At 23.4% G+C, this 21,456-nt stretch overlaps 1 protein-coding gene across 1 annotated transcript in view; it reads left to right on the forward strand.

Annotated features, from left to right (window-relative positions):
• Positions 1–21,456, forward strand: part of Mitf (transcription factor Mitf) — a 123,333-nt gene that overhangs the window by 39,377 nt on the left and 62,500 nt on the right. The window contains exons 2-4 of the mRNA XM_011499526.1: positions 10,427–10,634; positions 15,684–15,920; positions 16,053–16,217. Of these exons, the coding sequence (XP_011497828.1) occupies positions 10,427–10,634; positions 15,684–15,920; positions 16,053–16,217 (610 nt within the window). The remainder of the gene's footprint in view (positions 1–10,426; positions 10,635–15,683; positions 15,921–16,052; positions 16,218–21,456) is intronic.

Here is a 21,456-nt window from a genome sequence, read left to right on the forward strand (position 1 = left end):
AAATGCATTAAAAATAATCAAGCAATATTTACCACTCACAAAGTATTCCATTATCCAGGTGAAAGTTTGAGAATTATTGTATTGTTTCGTATAAGTCTAAAACGATTTTGAAGCATGTATGCGAAGACTAAGTGTCTATTAAGTAATTCCAATCATGTCGATCGATTGCAGTTCATAACACTCGTTTTTACCGACTGTTGATATTTATACAACGTTTTCTCGATTGCGAATGTCAATACACACCAATGTCAATCTCACTACGCTATCGTTTGTGGCATTGAATTCTTTAATTAGTACGACCTCGTAGGACACATTGGGCTGTTCTTGCAACGTTCATTAGAGTAAAAATTAGGTACAAATAGATTTTTCCATTTGTGTAAATTCTAACAGAGTTATTGCACTTACATGATCTAAAATTTACAAATTTTTCAATTGTATTCGCTATTGTGAAATGAGCACGATTAATTAATAGCGCAACTATATGATCTTAAGTATTAAAAATTAGTTCTTGATAATATTAGAATTTAAGCAAATATTATAAAAATCTTTCTTTATCATTTAAAAATATTTCACGTTTCTATTAATTCATATAAGTACTCATAAGTAATATTTATTAATTAAATAAATAATATATATTCATATGTCCTCTTTGAATATATAAATATGATATCTACTACTTGCATACTTTGTATTCAAAGTACTGAATACATTGAAATGAATTTTATTCAAAACATTTTTTTAATACAATTTATTTTTTCTAGTTAATTGTTATATTAAAATGAGGTTAATAGACTATAGCTCAATTCTTTAACAATCGTAACATATTCTCTTAGACAAAAAATACTATTAAAATAATATTTTATAATAAATAATATATTAAACATAAATAATGAATTCCTTTTTTAAAAATTAATGATATTCATTTTACCGATTAAATATCTATCAATATATTATTGTATCCATATAATATTTTTTAATGAATGTTGATAAATATTTACTGATTTACTGCCTAATCACATATACTCTTTCATGCGTGCGTTCACTTTATCCAAAAATATGATTTTACAATTAAGCTGAACCTTCTGTATAAAAATGGAAAATATTTGAATTCTTGATAATCTAAAATTTATTTTTAATTAATTGATGAAAAATGAAACTGATAAAGCGAGCGTACATATTTAAACTTAAAATATATTGAATATTTCAGAATTATAGTGAAAAAAAAGCCTATAAGATAATATTTATAATACTTGATCTTCATAATATATAACTTTAAAACTATGTAATCATTTAACTTAAATAGCTTAATTTTTATTGCACTAAATGAAACTCATATTGGAATAATCAACTATAGCATGTAAGCATGTTTTATAACATAAAATAATGTTGATAAATTGTGATAAATTATAAATTTTCAATATAAAATTTTTATTATATCTGTATTATATATATTTCAACGAAAAATATATATTGTTATAAGATAGACTTATCTTTTAATCTTTTAATATTTGCATTTTAATGAGATCATGTAGTTGGAGAATTTAAGTAAAGACAGACCAAAGAAGCAAACTATTCTTCCTAATTTTACAAATTCATATGTATATAGATAGGTGCTTTTACATAATTTTATTAATGTAATTGGTAACTGCATCTATAACAATTATAACAATGAATTTTTAAATTTTTTCTGTAAATACAATATTTTAGATATTTTAAATTGTTTGATTTTTGCTAAAATTGTATCTAATAATTTATTCTTAAAATATAAAATTACTTTTTAGGCAGGTCATTCTCAATCAATACTATTGTATTATTAGTAATTGAAATAATGAGTATACGTAGCTTCAATTTTATATTATTTATCTATTATTCTTCTTAACAAGTTAAAATTTTCTATCAATTATGAACAATTTTTTGGATAATATAATTATTTACAAAAATTGTATATTATATTCGTACATTTGTATATTATATATTGTTTATATATTCGGATTCGATTAATATATCCTAATATATATGAAATACAGAAAAATATAGTAATCTGTCATTTTGAGAATTGATTACACAAATTATCAACCTTTTTTTATAAAATAAATATATTCTTAATTTTTCATGAATAATGTGTAACGATGCACATGTTTCTATAAACATAGTTTAATAGAATATTATTACAATACATAGGAGAATATATAATACTGCAAAAAATTAAAAAATTTTGTATAGTTTAGTAACATTAAAACATTTAAAGAATTGAATTTAATGTGAATGAAAAATAGAAAAAATTAATATATTTCATGTGTTAATATGATTACCAAAATGTTTTATACTTTATAATTTTCAAGTCTATTTTTATGAATTCTAACAGAGTTATGTATTTGCAAATAAAAAGATATTAAACCTAAATAAAAAAAAATTAAAGTACACGTAGTATAAATTATGACACTACAAGTAAAAGGATCGAACCTGTAATTAGGAAAAGGTTGGACTTGACGAACTAACTTAAATGAAGCATACCTTTACTAATGGATGAAATATATATTCTACAAATGTTTATGAATATAATAATATAACAGTTCAAACGTATGCATAAAACATGTATCTATGAGTTTTAAGAAAAGCGCTGAAGCACAATGAAAATTCATATAGTACAATATAAAAATAATTTTCAAAATAATTTAACAGAAATACATAATTTTCAGTAATGGAATGATCAATGAAGAGTTGTAAGTTATTTTAAGTTAAGTTAAAAATATGCATTAAATAGTTTTTCATAAAACGACATTTAATATTGTGATTTTAAAAATATTTTTTTTTTAATCTTTAAAAACGAGTTTTAGGGAACAAAATAAAACAAATTTGTGTAAGACAGTATAGGCTTTGAACTACTAACTACAAATTTATTTTATTTCTTCAATACAAATTTTTTGTTTATAAATATATGTTTATGAGTGATTCATTGGGTTATCCTTTATTTGTCTTTTAACACTTTTACAATCATTATCAAAAAAATTTTGTCCCTTTTTAATTTTGATTTAGAATTTCATATTCTTAAATCTGACTTATTATTAAATTTGATACAATACTAATTTTTTCATTTTTCTTGTTATTTTTCAGTTCTCATCTCTTATCATAAATATTTTTACATTATTTTCATGTTCATAATATTTATTTTTCCAAGTAATATTTATTACAGAAATTATTATTCATAATATACTATCTAACTAAATACCGTATCATAAAAATAATGTTCATTAATTGAAGAATTAATCATGTGTGCAATATAAAATTTTTACAAAGATTATTTCGAAAAATTTGATTGAACCATCTATATATGACTAACAAACCAACACATTATAATTTTAATAACTTATTATAAATATTGAAAATAATACATAAAGTATGATTCTATTGTCCATGACAAATATTAATAAATAGTAAATTTTTTATAATTATCTTCGTGGAAATTATAGATTTATATAGAATTTATATACAGAATCTACATAATATTTATCTATGTAATATATTTTAAATAATGATTTAATGCAATTTGTTAATAAGTAAAATTTATTCAACGCGTAGAAAATATTTACAGATAACTAATGACTTATATATAGACGCGAATATACTGACAGTTTTGCAATGATGCCAAAGAGTTTTTTAAAAGTTTTATAAAAGTAATTTTGTATATCTACATTACAATTTATATTTTGTACAAATTGACATTATACGAATATTTCCAAAGAACATTTAAAATAAATATTGTAATTTCAAAAGCAATGGTTTTTATTTTTATATAATACAAACGAAATATAGTTTTTAGAAGCAATGTATACAACAAAAACGCATGTAAAACGGATCCGAGGTTTGCTATCTAATCATATAACTATTTCTATCTGTAAATGCAATTTGTAAACAACGTCAGTGATTAAGCGGTGTCAAGTTCCTTGAAGGCGCTCCGCCATGTCAAGTTTAAGTATCTCGAGATCAGGCAATACTCAAACTTAATAGTACGCACCTATTTTTACGACTACTGTTACATCTTCTCACTTACGATTTTTTTTAACTGAATTTGCCTTCCTCCTATATCGATAATCTAAATTCAAAATTGTTTCGATTCCAATGCTCTCTTTAATACATGAACATTTAAATAATTTACTTAAGCACGTTTCTCAGTGTTATTAAATACATTAGATTTTTAATTAATATAAATTTGTAAAAATTAATATTTTTATCAGGAAAGAAAATACATGTTATCGATTGCCGAACCATTTATGACTGCTACCTAGTGACGATTTACTGAAGTTTCGAGTAACGTGTTGTCTCCCTGTATTATCGATATTTTGTTATCATTCATCATTTCATTCTTTCAATACATACACGTAGTAAAAGGAAAAAAGGAAAAAACTGATTAGCAACTTTGGACTATTATAATTCCATATATTTTCTTATAAAATAATAAACTGATATGATGTATTATAAAAATTAATAAATACTATATAAATATTTAATTGGAGAAAGATACAATACAAATTACCATTGTTTTAAAGTAAAATAACGAAAATTGTATATATCAATCTAAAAACAATATTTTTTGTATTACTATATAGGGATGAGTATTTCAATGAGTAATTAATAATGAGAAAATAAATAAAATACATTCGCTCTTGTTCGATGAAGTTTGATCTACCCAACATTCGCGTATAAAATTCCTGCTTCATAACTAATCAAAATAAAATATTATCGTTCAATTAAAAACTTAAAGGAAATAAAAAAAAACGTAAACGTTTCGCCACTCAACTGATATAATGCTAATCATCGAACCTTTAAGATGAATTCATGATTTATGATAATTAAAACTACAACAGTAAAATATAATCGTTGAGCATTGATGTCTTTACAGAATATTATTTAATAATAAATATTGAACTTAATGTGTTTGTTCCGTAGTACTTGGCAACATTAAATATGTATAAATGTTACATTTGTTTATTTATATAGTATGTATAAAACTATATAGTTGATTTGTAAATGATTTTATTGCAATATGAATATATATATATATATGAATGATTGTAGATCAATGTATATACATATAAATATAATTATTTAGATATAAAATTTAACATGTGAAAAATAATAAAATAGCTATTTTATTAGTTAAAGTTTAGCAGGATAATTTTTGTATAAAAAATTTTTTTTCCTTCAGAATATTATATTATACAGATATCTATGTAATGCAATTGACAATATAAAAATAAACTTAGTAAATATACTAATTATCCTTACTATCAATATTGTACACATTGCAGTATTCCATATCCTTAAGAAACAAAGGACCTTGACATACTAAAGCTAAGTACTTATCTTTATTACGTATGTTTTCTTATTCGTGTTATAAGCAAGAAAGAAAACAAAAGCCTCTCTCTCTCTCTCTCTCTCTCTCTCTCTCTCTCTCTCTCTCTCTCTCTCTCTTTCGGACACTTTTCTTTCTCACTTTTTCTATATTCTCGCAATGTATAAATACATGAATAGGTAATCTGGCTAAATATAGTTAATTAATCATATCTTTACCTTTCACTCTTATTTTTATCATTTTCATAGTTATATTTGTTGTGTGAGCAATCCATTCCTAGATGAATAAATCACTTATATTGGATTAAATTTTGAGTCAGTTTATCATAAGTAAATCAAATATATAATTAAAAAATGAAACTAAATATAAGGGAAAATATTAAACGAAAATTTAAAGGCAATTCATCTAGGAAAAGTAAGTTAAAATGAAATTATTATATACTTCATGCATTAAAATAAATAAACAAAGACACTGTATTCATCGATTTTTCTGAATATATTTCTTGCTATTTTAAACTATTATATTCACATACAGATAGAATAAAGATTAAACGACAATTTCTTTAATTAATAAGAAATTGTACATAGTTATATAACAAGCGATTCATGGAATATTTCAATTAACTATGTCACATTATAGCCAAATCAAGGAATAGAACAACAAAGCAATAGAAATATTATAAAACTTAATAGAAGTCCAAAACTACCTCTAATTTTTTATATAATCGATTAAGCATAAAATATTACTGTTGGCTAATTAGGTTTTACATATCATTTTATTGCTTAATATATATTTTTAATTATATTATGTGTAGAATACAAATAATTGGAGAATTTGTAGATTATTAGAATAATTATGACTAAAAATTAAAATGTATGAAGAGAGAAAAGTAGTTTAAGTAGTTTTAAAAGCTTAATAAAAAACTATAATCTAATAAGGAAGTATAAAAATAAATAATTTTTTAAAAATTCAGATTATGAATGTAAAATATGTATTCGGTTGTTATTGAATTCATTTGAATAAATTAATATTAATTTTGCTGTTCATATTAACGTAAGAATAATGTTGAAGTTTTAAATCTTAAGCTGAGATTAAAATTTTGAGAATCAATTTCATAGTTGAAAATATCTATTTCTTTATATTTTATAGCGAAACAGAAATCATTTGTATTTTAAGTATAATGTATAATTCTAGACTCGAAATGAAATTGTTATTTAAATCGATCACGATTACTTATTACAATGGATAATTTTTCAAAAATAAAAATAAACATATATTGAATTGATATATATGTATATATAGATAAATATAAATTGAATTACATACGTCTATAGAAACAGAACAAGTGAATCAATTTGATTATATAATATAAACATACAAAAGTTTCTATAAAATGTACGAATAAATTCAAAGGCTAATGAATTTATAATAAATCAGCATACAAATAAGTAAAACGATATAATTATTAAAAATATCTTGATAAATTAATTGAATAATACAGGTATATATTTTGTATCAGTTTCATTTAATGAGTTTAGTTTAATATTATAAAGAATATATACATTAGATGTTGCTTCAATAGTAAAAGCTAAGTAAAATTTTGTGCAACTATTATCAAAGAAACAAATATATACTTAGAAATATGGTTTATAAATATTTGAGAAAATTGATATAACTAAATATAGGAACAATAAACGATGAAATGTTTTTATGAAACAGTGATTGATTCATCGTTGGTAAAAATTATTGATAAATTAATGTGATTATTTAAAAATTTCTCTAATTAAATTAGTTTCTCTTTGAAATATACCAAGGATAAAATTTTAAAAATATTACGTATTTAAATTTCATTTGAAACAGAATATTTTTTGTATATTTTTAAGGTTTTGATTTATGAAGTATTTTTCATTAGAGGTAAAGTGTAATTTAAAAACATTTCATCAAGTTTAATTACATTATTTGATACATGCTCAAATTGTAACTATAATTATTTGAATTAATTTAATGAGAAAATAAAGCATTTGTCTATAACATATATATCGAATTGAAATGAAAATCAGTTATTTAAACATTAATAATTAAAAGTATTAGAAATATTTTTGATATTATAGATATATTAAGTGTGTATGTAGTCTTAGCACACGAATATAATAATATAATTAATTTAAATATAATTTAAAATGTAATATACGCATAGGAATTTTACGCATAAGCAACAAATTTATGCACAGGATTAGATATTATGTATATTATATTTTATTATTATACAGTATTATTCACGGTAGTTGAATCAACAAATTACCTAAATTCAACATCAGATTCTTTATTATGTATATAGTTTCTTATTGATATAATATACTAAGTTTCTTATTTAATGTATAATGCTCAAAAGAGATTGAATATTATTCTTTCAATCGATTCGTATGAATAATGATTCATTAGTTATTTTTAAAAATTGTATAAAAGATTTTTAGTGTTGTCAACCAAGGCACAATTAATTTTTTTAGTTTACATATTTTATTTAGATATGTTTATTTATAATTATAAGATTGGTATAAAATGAATGGTATATAAAAGAGAACTTGATAGATTATAAATAAAGATTAATATTAATCAAAATTAATAATAAAAATATTGAATGCAATGATGATTGAATATTTTATATATTCAATATTTTTGTGACTGTAATATCACAATGAATAGAAAATAATCTGTTATTTGTTTTTATAGTAATTACACGATAAATGCGTTTTAGAATAAAAATTTTTCAATTTTTCAAAACTAAATTATTAATAAATATATTTAAGTACATTAGAATAAAAGAGTAAGATTATAATAAACAACGCAATATTTGTAATAAATAGATTGTAACTATTGTCGACATTATTCTTTTTTAGATGATCGTTGTTTCAATTAAAATTATTCGATTTATTTAAATAACTTTAATATTTATACTGAATAATTTTATTTAAATTTACAGGATAGTTACAACTTGTGCCATAGTCGGAAATAAGATTTCAACATATATATTATGACCTTCCATAAAATATTCATGGTACTGTCCATAAATTAATTCAAATTATTATTGTTACAATATTAAGTCTATGTTATATAAATTTCATTAAGCTTTATGAAATTTGTTTAAATTGCAGCTTCATCAAATCAAAAATACTATATAAAACATAAAGAGAAAAATATTAAATAAATAAATATTAACAACAATCTTATTGTTATCATACAATATCAATTTAAACAAATATGTTTAGTTTTATTTAATAATAATATTATGTACAATTAACATTTATATTAATATTTTTAAAGCTTCTCATTATCGTATAATTACATAAGTGTGCTTTGGTATTCGAATTTATGGTTAATTATTAGTATTGTAATTACGAATGGTCTGCTGAATTAGTAGAAATAACATTTATCCAATTGTCATTGTCACTTTATTAAAATACATTTTATGTATAGTACTATACGAAAAATTTAAATATAATTCATTATAAATTCTGTATAACTAGGCGAACTTATTTTCGAAATATAAACAAGTATTCTAAATAAAATAAATTAGAAATTTTAATGTAAAAATATTTTGAATTCTTTATTTTTAAAAAGTGTCCAATGTAATAGTAAATATATGAAGTGCGTTAAAGACTATAGTTTCAATCATAAATTAATTTGTGATTGGGTCATATATTCTCAAGAATAATTAATGCATATGGCTACAATTTTAATTATACTACAAATCTTGATACAGTAACTAATTCGGTAGACAGTAGCTAGCAATCATTTATAAAATAGGCGTGAAAGGAAGACGACAAAAATCGAACGGCTTACGTAGATGTTAAGTGTAACAATATCCGTCAGAAAAGATTTTTAACTAAACACAGTATTATTCTAAAATGAAGTAAAGATCTGGAAATAAGCTTTTGTGTACTTGAAAAGACTAGAATACATAAAATACAAGAGAGCCGGTATAAGGCAATTGAAAAGAGAGTCTAGCGCGAGACTAAAATTCATTAAAATTTCAATTCAAGCACTTCTAAATTGGATTTTGACGACAGTTTATTGTCACGAAGATGTAAGCAGACGAAATTTCTGTGTATTTATAAACGTCAGTTGTGAAAGCTCGGGAAAACAATGGATCGACTCATTCTGTGACGGTTGTGAGATTGTATCACAACATGGTCTATGCTCATTTCGTGAACGACAGGTTCATATGTAGTTGTGGTTTTCGGTTAACAGATAGTTTATAAAAGTTTACCAAAATTATATGCGGTAGATTGGCAGTAGTTTTACAAAAATACGTCATGATAGTATCGAGGATAATGATAAATTAGTTGCGATAAACTTAAATTGGTAACAATACAAAGTTAAAGGGAACATAATATTTTTACTAATAATAATATTTATATATAATATCTCATTATATATATATATATATATATATTTACAGTATTACTTATTGATTAAGTTGAATAAGGAAATGGCTCTATTTATTTAATCTTTTTTTTTATATAAGTCACAAATTATCATCCATCCTACTATTATTAAAATTCATCGTTTTTTTAATAATTATATATTATTTCACATACTAAATTGATAAGTTTCTGTCAGAATGATTGATAGTCATGATTTAACTAGATATAATCGTTTATAAAAAATTAATCTCAACCTTTCTTTGCGTGAAAGTAATTTATTGTACAGTCATGAAAAAAGTTTTATCCCATTACATTTATCCAGTATTTATATACATGTAATACTTAATTATGCAAACCTGAACGGACATATATTTCTACTTAATTAAACGCTATTCGATCATCACGAATTACTAAAAAAATCTTCATCTAAAATTTCCTGGATTAATATTAACGATTAATACGCCTTTTCACAATGAATAATGACATTATCCTTAGATCTGTAAAAGCCTTATTTTTTTAGTACAATCGGAAAGTATAAATTACCATTTGCATAACGAATACGCGTATCGAGTGCGAGATGAATTGGCCGTAGAAAAATAAAAGCAGGCAAAGCTTTCATTATAAATGCTGGTCCTCCTATTGCTTCCAGCCCACCAAACTTCAAGACAGTGACGCCGACCTCGCGTACACAGCTGAAGCTTCAATTGATGCGCGAACAGCTCCAGGAGCAGGAGCGCCGAGAGGCTGAGTTTCGACACACTCTGCAGCAGCAGAGGCCTGCGGCTGCGCCCCCAAGGCCCGTACCCCCGGCGCAGCTTTCCACCATCGGTGTCGACGTACCGCCTCAAGTACTCCAGGTGGGTATGCGGCCTGGGCTCGTCTCCTCTAGTCAAACTTTGATCCACGTGTGGGAAATTATGCTATCATATACGACATCCGTTGTACGGTTCACAGACGTGTAAAAAGATACCCAGTGATGGTGAAAAACACGTATTTACGTCGCCACTCCGTTTTAAAGATTTGAACATTTAAGAATTCCTCTGTGATGTATTGCTCTTGGCATTATTGCTTATTACACTCTGTACATTAGTACGTGTTTTTTTTTCTTTGTGCATACGTCGGAAGGTTTATATCTGTATTATACTTTAACCTATCAAATGTTGACTTTCGCTTCAAGGACCTTGCCAATTTTGATCTATCCAAGGATTTTCATTAGTTATATTTTCAATTTAATATTAGTTATAATTTCTTAAATAATTTTGATCGTTTGAATTTTAGCTCATTATTTTATCACTGAAACAAGTAACTAGATAATTTAATACAATAAAATTACAAAGTATTTTGCAAAATTTAATATTTCTCTAATTTGTGCTTAATCTAAATGAGAGATTATATAAATTTAATACTGTATATTTGTTTAGTTTTTCTGCCATAACATCATTTAATATATACTTGTACTATTCTACTACTATTCTATACTTGTGCAGATAGAAATTAGGTAAATAAAATTGTTTAATATTACTTAAAAATAATATGAACAGTATACTAAATTTATATGAAATATAAGCTTGTTGGATTTCGGAAATTAATTTTTAATTAGGTGGTATAATTAATAATTATAAAAGGTTTCATTAAGGTCAGTGTAGATTTCATTTTTGTGAAATTTACAAAAATTAAACTAAGTGGAAAACTAAGTATAAAAATTCTAATATACATATTAATAATCCGCGAGTAACTATATAGACTGTATAGATTTATTGAGATTATAGATTTTTTATATAGATTATCAATTTTCAATTATAGACCTATATAACTATATAGAATAGTAAACTATATAGACAAAAAAAAATATCTAAACGAATGAGGTATAAAAGTGTTAACTTCCTAAATTTTAAATACCTGTAATGTGTTAATTAATTCCATATCTATATTTATTGCATAATAAGTTATTGGGTTACTTTCACTATGATTACAAACCACAAATTGTAATTCATAACAAAAAACAATTGAATTTAAAATATTTAATTTAAATATATTAAGTATGTTATTAAAAATTTATAAAACGTAATTATTGAATAAATGGTCTAATATTATACATTTTGTCATTATTTCATAAAATGATTATCTGCTTATTTCAGAAACTAATAAGAATAAATAATAAGAATCTGATTAAGATATGGGTGGGAAAAACGTAAAAAAACAGATAAGTAAGATAACAATAGTAAAATTATATAATTCATAAAAATCATATATTAAAGAGTGAATTTATAGCAACCTAATATTAATTTTATATCTATTCGAAGATTTTATTTGAATATATTTGAATATATAAATAGAAAAAGAGAGAGAAAGAGAAATGAGTGGAGAAAGAGTGATATTAAAAATATCATATGAATTGTAAAATTTTCTCATAATGAAATTATGCAATAATATAATATTATGAATTATATGTTTTTAAATTGTAATGTATACAATTTTACATTGAGAAAATTTTCTTGCGATTTTTCCTTACATAGTTAAAATTCTAAGGAGATTTGCATGCAACTTGTCGTAAAACTGATCGCATAACTTCAATAATTCTAATTAAGCTTTAATATTCTGAATAAATTTTTGTAGCATTCTTTAAGTATTTCATTTTCAGATGAAAATGTTAAGATGTTTTGAAAAATCAATGAAATTGCCAAACAATAAATATTATGCTTTGTGATATAAAGTTGTATGAGTGATTTACTTGTTAATTAATTGTATCACAAAAGACGCCTTATATATTAGTTTATAAAATATTAAAGAGAAATATCGACTTTCTTTTATCGTAGAATATTAAGCTTTTGTATTACCATTTATAGCTTTACTAAATATTTTTTTTTGTAAATTCATAATTATTCTATATTTTAAGTTAATATTTATTAAAAAATTTTTAATATGTAAATTCTTACTTAATCAGTCGACTCAGTATGCCTTTAACAATTACTGCTATAGTCGTGATGTAACATATAATTTTTTATATAACTTTTAAGATATGATGTTTCATAAATAAAATCATTTATCATTAGTGGAGTTATACTATCTTAATAATTATCAACTTCCATGGAAGCTAATATAGTTTTTTCATACAATCCAGTTATTATTTACGTTTTTATTGAAATGTTGCGACATTTTATTTATTACTTCATTATATTATTCTTTTGTAATAAATATGGAAGATATTATAATCTTATGTTATTTAAAGAGAAAAATTTTGATTAAAATAAACAATTAAATTGTATTTTTAAAAAACATATATATATATTCTTTTGTCTCTGTATGTCTTAAAAATATTATGTAAAAAATACACATATACATGCATTTATTATAAATATGAATTATAAAAATAAAATTTGACAATTATATAAATTATTGTATTATGATCGAAATTGTTATGTTTAGATAAGTATACGAGTATAATATTGTTCATATTTGTCACCTTCATAATATCCTGTTTTCATTAAAGAAAATAAAGAGAGAGAGAGAGAAAGAGAGAGAGAGAGAGAGAGAGAGAGAGAGAGAGAGAGAGAGAAAGAAAGAAAGATTGTGTGTACGGAGGAATATATATTAATGTGTAAAATGGAAGAGGATGATGAATTAAGTATAGATATACGTTTGTTTCGTTGTATACAGAATTATGTCTTTTATATTATTTATAAGAGTACCCGACTCGAAGTCGATGTTATTAAGTTGACATATACGAAGTGCGTTTTAAAGATGATGTGAGATTAAAATTGTAATTTCTAATTGCAAGCGTGCTTACGTAGGGTACTAGTTCCTTATATGTATTAGTATTTACAACTTCTTCTATAGTGTTACGTATTTTTCATTGAATCAGCTAAAATGTCTGATACATATATTAATATATCTAGCTTTATAACTAGCATATAAAATATTTTTATGAAAAGAATGTCGAGTATTAAGGTAATTCTAATATCATTTTCGACCTCTATTAGATTATAAATAATATAAATGAAATTATTAAAATAGGTAGTTAATGTATATTGCCTTTTGTTTTAATAAAACCTAAACTTAATATTATTAGGGAATAAAAGGAAATTAGACACGCAAACATTGTATTTTCAAAAATAAAGTCGTATATGCAAGTAAAAATACGTAAGACTAAGGCTACATACATTATATTTCAATTAGAAGTAAAATATTTCTTTAATTTTAATTAAAGTAATTACTCATATATTATAGTATAGAAATTTAATCATAAATATTTTGTATTATTGAATTTTTCCAACTAATTAACAAAATTATAATAGTAATTTTCAGTTAATTTTCAGTTTTATCTTTTTGTTATCATAAAAACATATATCATAAAAACATTTATCATACAAACATTAATCATAAAATATTTATCATAAAAATATTTATCATAAAAACATTTATCATAAAAACATTTATCGTTTAATGTATAACAATTAATAGAATCTTTTGTTGTTTCATGTGAATGTTCAAATTTTCTTTCAGATTGGTAAAAGATTTATTCAAATTTGTTATAAATATTAATGAACAGAAAATAACATTTAATTACATTATGTTTTAAAGTTCTTTATGATGTTGTAATGTGTCATACCCTTTATTACGAAAGTGATTATTAAGAAGTAATTTAATTTTGATAAAATTCATAAATTATGTTGTAAAAATTAAAAATGATAATGTATTATAATTTAATATATATGAAACGAAGAATAATTTTATGTATTTTTTAATTAATTACGAATTTTTTCAATTTTAAATAATTTTAACATAAGAATAGATAAGAAAAAAAGAATACTCCATATACATTTTCATTTCTAAATAAAATTCAAGTGAAATAATAATTAATATTCGTCTAATAAGCTGCATAATACGAGTTATTAACTAAATATATTTATATAAAACTCTGACACGTCAAAGTTCAAAGGCTAAGCTCTGGAGCTTAAGATGAATAATTTTTACGAAAAAATAATTCATTAATCTTATAAGTACATAATTCATATCATTTAATAACATCACAAGTCTATCATCTTAACCTAAAAGTTTCAAATAAAACTACAAATTTACAGGCAGAAAAAGATCAGTGCATAGCATAGCTTATAAATTATCCCGAGGACAAGAGTTCATTCAAACCTGGTCAGTTGTCGACCTTCACTGAAAGTAGCTTTCATTCACAAATTAGGTCTTACATCTCCGTTCTTTTGCTATTTTTATCTCCTTGAAAAGTGCACGAATCGTTAACTTACTAACATCTTTTAGGTATAGGCTAACGTTATAAATCGAGATTAAGAAAAAAAAGTTATAAGTCCTGTTTTTTTTGTATGGCTATTCAAACCTATTTTTTCTATGTGTAGTTTGACAGATATAAATGCTTCTGACCAATTTTTATCATGATTAATATTTCTTTTTTCTTATATATTGTAAGCAGTAATCTAAATTAATTAATAAAAAATTAATTATTTAATTATCTGGGGAATATATGTATGTATGTTTTCTTAAAGAATTTAATTGTATTCTAAATTTTAAATTATTAAAATATTTTAAATATTTTAAATTTATATTAAATATTTTTTTAAATTTTATTTTAAATTGGTTTTTTAATATATTAAGATGCTGTATTATTGAATATTTGTAATGTATTAATTAAGTAATGCAATAATTTCGGCATGTATATAAATGAAAAAAAAGCATTTAACAGAATAGAGTAATTTGCTTGTCTGACAAACTGTATAGAAAATAAAAATGATTTTAAATCAAAATTTTAAATCTATTAAATCTTAATGTACCACTACAGATATAGTGCCAATTGCAATTTTATTTAAACCGTACGTATAAAATGACCTGTTTCGTATATCTTATACACGGGATAATATTTGTCGTTCTTTTTTCAACAGGTGCGAACGCTTTTGGAGAATCCGACACGCTATCACGTGGTCCAGAAACAGAAGAATCAGGTGCGCCAGTATTTGCACCAGACTTTCCGCACTTCTTCCGACATCCCATCGTCCGTTGATGAGATCAATGTTAACAGTCTTAGCAGTAGTTTTGGAATCCAACCTCATCTAGCTCTCATCGACACGGAACCCAATCAAATTTCAATAACGATCCAAAGCGCACCACCCGGTCACATGGTCCAATTACCCAAGGAACAGCACCAGCAGCAGCACCAGCAGCACCAGCAGCACCAGCAGCACCAGAATCACCAGCAGCACCATCAACACCAGCAGCAACAACAACAGCAGCAACAACAACAGCGGCAACAGCAACATCAGGAACAACAGCAACAACAACAGCAGCAGCAGCCACTTTTGCCATCGTATCCTCATGGATCCAATCTCATATCGAGGAGCCACGTAGATCCCAGTCCAGATCCCGCAACCGGGGCGATGTCACCGAGTTTGAGCAGCATTGCAACCAGCAATTCAGAGGTAATCGGAAATTTATAATTCGGCCATTTTTCTTTCTGTGTATATATTAATTCTTGATATTCCATCACTGCAATATATTCCTTAAAAAGTTTACGGGATAAATATAATTTTTTTACGCTTTATGAGTATAAAATTACAACAAAAAGTTTTATCAAATCTGAAATTCATTTTTAAATTGTTTCGTACTATTTATATTTATAAATATGTAATTATTGTAGCTAACAGTATATGACATTCAAAGTTAACATCAATATTATTCAAATACATTGATTCGTTTACTGCTCTTTGAAAGAAATAGTATAAATTTCCTATATTCAATAATGAAATTATGTTACATATTATTTATTTATTTAATATCTTATCCAATTAATAGTTAAATATTGTAACTTACAAAATTAAAACTTTTTTCTAAATATAAAAATATTTATATATCTTAATGCTATAATTGTTTTTTTTTTTTTAATAAATTAATACTGATTATATTGTTAATATAATCAGGAGATTTTTATTACTTATCATGTATGATTAATTTTTTCATATTTTTTTGCACGATATATAATAAATTTTAGATTCATTCCACTTTATATATTTTATATTTTATTTTCATCATTTTAGGAGTTGTATAATTATCTATATTTTCAAATATGAGTTATTTTTTTAACATTAATTTGAATCAATATTTGTTTATGGAAATTTAACGAAAGTCAGAAATATCTATGAATTATACTTTATTATTCATAATAGCTATAAAAAAATATTAATGCCAGTTACATGGCTTATTAGTATCAAGAAAACAAAGTTGATACGGAAGAATTATAAATTAGAAAAATAAATGAAGAAATAATTATCGAAATATAATCTGGAATATGATTTAAAGCTTACAATATTGTATTTATTTTATTTATACTTTTTATATATTTGGAACTTCATTCAATAGACAGATAACTATGTTATGTACCTTATTTACCTCATCGACATTTATATTAACAATTACATATTACAAACAGTATACTTTATTCTACCTTATTAATATTTACTGAAATATCGAGGAGTATATTATACTCGTAGAAAGTAATTCTAGTATCATTCGTATTTCAAATTCTATTGTCACCGTCAGTCACGATAAATTCAGCGTTTGAGTATGTCTGATGATTCAGGAATAAATGATAGGAATCAAAAGCCTCAATTTGTTGGTTTTCGACATCGCATTTTTTGCTACATAAATAACTGTGGATGCAACCTCGCTTTCAATCGCATATGAATGCGAACGACCCGATGCTCAGAAGAGTACTTTAGAAGTAAAGTAGTCATCGATTTAATGATAGGATAAAGTGGAAGGACGCTAATATGGTGCGCAAGAGAAGCAGCCCTCTTATCGCTTGTAAATTATAGTTTAATACAATATAAATTTTATTGAGTAATAGATAAATTCTTTAATTATTCAAAACGAATAAAATATTGTATCATTTAGTATATTTCTTTTCTTTCAAGGATGGAAAATAATTTTTTTATGAATAAGAAATCTATAACTATTCGCAAAATTTTATATAAATATTTTCATTTTTAAATAAATAACCCAATCATCAAAACTTTAATTAGGTCATTAACTCAGTGATTTACTTAATTATTGATTAAAAGTTTAATTTATAAAAGTAGTTATTAACAATCAACTTATTTGTATTTATATGTATACGTAAATTACTTTTTAATTATATTTTGATTAGCCAAATAAACTGAACATTAACCAAGCCTTATTAAACTTTATATATATTTTCATAATAGTTATAATGATAAAACTTTATGTTATTTAACGAAAAATCTTTTTATTTGAAAAATTTATTCTGTTGAATAATAACTTCCATTTAAATATTATGAGCTATTTTTAAAATGTACAAAAATACACCATTCATAATATATATTTAATAGTAGTTCATTAATTCATAAAAAAATATTAAAATTACAACTTTATTTCTCTTTGTTTCTCTCGCTTTCTTTTTCTCTCTCATAAACATATACTATTCATTTTTTCATTCATTCATATATTTATCTATCTATTTATCTTTAAAAGGCTTTAGAAAAACTGTACTAAATTAATAACTTTTCATTTTAATTTTATTTCAATGTTTTTATTCAATATGCCACATTCAAGGCTTTATTTAATGAAAAAGGAAACTTCTCTTGTATTGTATAATTCGATTAAGAAGTCTTGAATGAAAACTACGGATATACTTTAATCTTTTTTATAAATAGTCGACTAAAAATTATGTCACGATTGTCAATTAATAAGAATTAATTCATTCAAATTGAATTGTATTAATTTTTCTTATGGAAATTCGAGTTTTTACAGAATTTTCTATATTTTTAAAGCAAACTTATTAATTATGTGTAACTAATAAAACAGTGTCAAGTAGTAGTTATATAGAATATACTTTCAATTCTCGTCACATGGAAAAAGAAACAATGATAATGCGTAAATATAGCATGACACACCTCTTAATGCACAATCATGAATTTATGATGAAAAAAACAATCGTATATTTAAAATTGACAAAAAAATTTATGGGTCATAGTTTTCATATATATATATATATATATATGTGATTGTTTTTTTATTTAATATATAGTATACAATTGTTTTTTTCATTTATATATATATATATATATATATACACACACATATATAAATAATATATAGTATACAATTGTTTTTTTCATTTATATATATATATATATATATATATATACACACACATATATAAATAAGTAACTATTTAAAATAAACCGATACATACATTTCTTATATTTTTCTGTGACAGTCATTTAATATTTCATAAAAGAAATTTATGATTTGCAATTTCAAAATTAATATTTGGAATTTTATGTATTAATTTTATGCTTTTTTCTTATTTATTCCATAAATTCCATAGAATAGCTATAAAAATATATTGATAGTTTAATTATTGATAAGATTGACTAATAAATGTTCATGTAATAAATGACCACGATTTAATAACGTAAATAATGTACAAATATTAAAGAATCTGACTATGAAAATTAATTTAGTAAGAATAATTGAGAAATAATATTATAAAAAATGATACAAGGATTTTCAAATAAGTGAAAGATTAAAAATTGTTTAAATCAAAATAATGGAGTCTTAAGAAGGTATATCAACAAACCACTTAACAGCAATCCAATGTATCTATATTCAAAACATGCTGCATATCTCTCTTTTTAAGAGAGAATAAGTTTAAAAATATACTTTCAATTCAAGGATAAGTGAATACAAATGTTTTATAGAATTTAATTATATTCCGTTATTTAATCATTGTATTTTGTGATATTATAATTGATGCTAGAAAAGTCTTTACAAATCTACCTAAATTGTTTCAGATAAGGATTTGTAATTATTCTAAACAGTTTAATTGGTTTCATACGTAACTAATAATAGTTAGTACTATCATTCCTTATAATTGTTATAATATATAGTATATAGCTATAAAATATAGCTGCAAAATAGGACTCCAGACACTTAAAATGTTAAATGTAATATTGGAAAATTATTAACTGCACAGATTATATATATTTATATACATATATATAAATGTCTTGGTATATAATTCAGTTCCGCAAGACTCGATGAAATGGTGAAACGGACTTATAGAAAAGTAAAATGAGGAAATCAGAAAACATAGTGAGAAAAAACGTTTCGTTGATATCCTCGAACTCCCGATTTTATTCAAAAGTGCATATTGAGCAACAAGTGCCAAAGAAAGTCCAAGAATTTTTATATTGGATAACAATTGGCCTTTTTCCGTGACACTAGATAGTACTTAGAGGTGGCGAGAAAAGACGGCCACATTCTAATAACAATATGACATATAGTAAATAACAACTGTAATTATTATAAAAATTTAAAGGACATTAAATTTCAATCAATATATATTTTGAATTTTTACGAAAAAAATTCTATTAAATAATTTTTTATATAAATGTTTTAAATTATAAAAATTCTGCATTTTTTATATGGATAAATGTGATTCTTATTTTAGGTATAAGATTAAAGTTTAATTTATATGTATATAGAATTGCAAACTGTTCATGCTTTTAAGTATTAAAAAATTATTTTAAATCATATATATACATTGAATTATAGATATTTCATTAAAAGTTTTTGAATATTAAATTTTATATATTTTATTATTTTGCTTTAATTTGTGATAATTTTAATGAAAAATTTACCACATTTATCAGATTAAAAATTTGTATTTGTAAGTATTCCTATATATTTCATTAGAAAATTTTTTCGACTTTTGAGGAAATTAATTTTTTGTACTTTAATATAATTAATATAATTAAAAAATTAATATACTGCGTGATTGTACATCACATAAAAATTTATCTATATTACTTCATTCTTACTTTATTTCTTGGTTATTTCTAATTCATTATTAAAATCTAGTATTACTGTTACTTATATTTTGTAGTCTACAGATATGTCGTAGCCAAGTGTTTCTTTAAAATTATGTTATCGAATTTTTTTTATCGGGTATTAAACATTAATATTACAAAAGTAAAATATGTAAATAGCACCATAATTAATGTATGCCTATATAATTTATAATTTCAAATAGCTTGCAGTTGAGAACTTCGTATTTTCAGATGATACTACATTGATATGTACGGCCCCTTACAATTTATTCGTACAACTCTTAATCTCTTTAAGATATCGATTTAATGATGAATTGTTTAATAACATATATCTAAATATGTTTAATTAAGTATGTGAATATATCTATCTAGTCATTTAAAAATTAAGCGTGAATAAGCGCGAGTTTAAAGGGTAATAAATTTAAAGGGTAAATGATTTAAAGGGTAGATGATAGAAGCAATAAAGGAGAATAAGGAGAAACATTATTTTTCGATGTAGTTCTAGTAATGTTTATTTGTTTTAATATTGATTAGCCTAGAGTCATAGAAAATGTATAAATTATTGGACAAAGCCGATATTATTTAAAGTCTTTATGTAAATGAAATACTATTTCTGTAACTATAGTATGTTACATGTTTTTTCGATTTACGAGATAGAAAGTTATAAACTTTACTATGAATAGAAATGTCTCTTTATAATAAGTTCAATACCATATAGCGATAGATATAAGTATATAATTGTAAGCGTGCAGTATCGTAAGAATAGAGCACAACCAATGCTCAGATGCGATATTATCGTCATGATATC

This window comes from Ceratosolen solmsi, unplaced genomic scaffold, assembly GCF_000503995.2.
Source record: "Ceratosolen solmsi marchali unplaced genomic scaffold, CerSol_1.0 scaffold10, whole genome shotgun sequence".
NCBI lineage: Eukaryota > Metazoa > Arthropoda > Insecta > Hymenoptera > Agaonidae > Ceratosolen > Ceratosolen solmsi.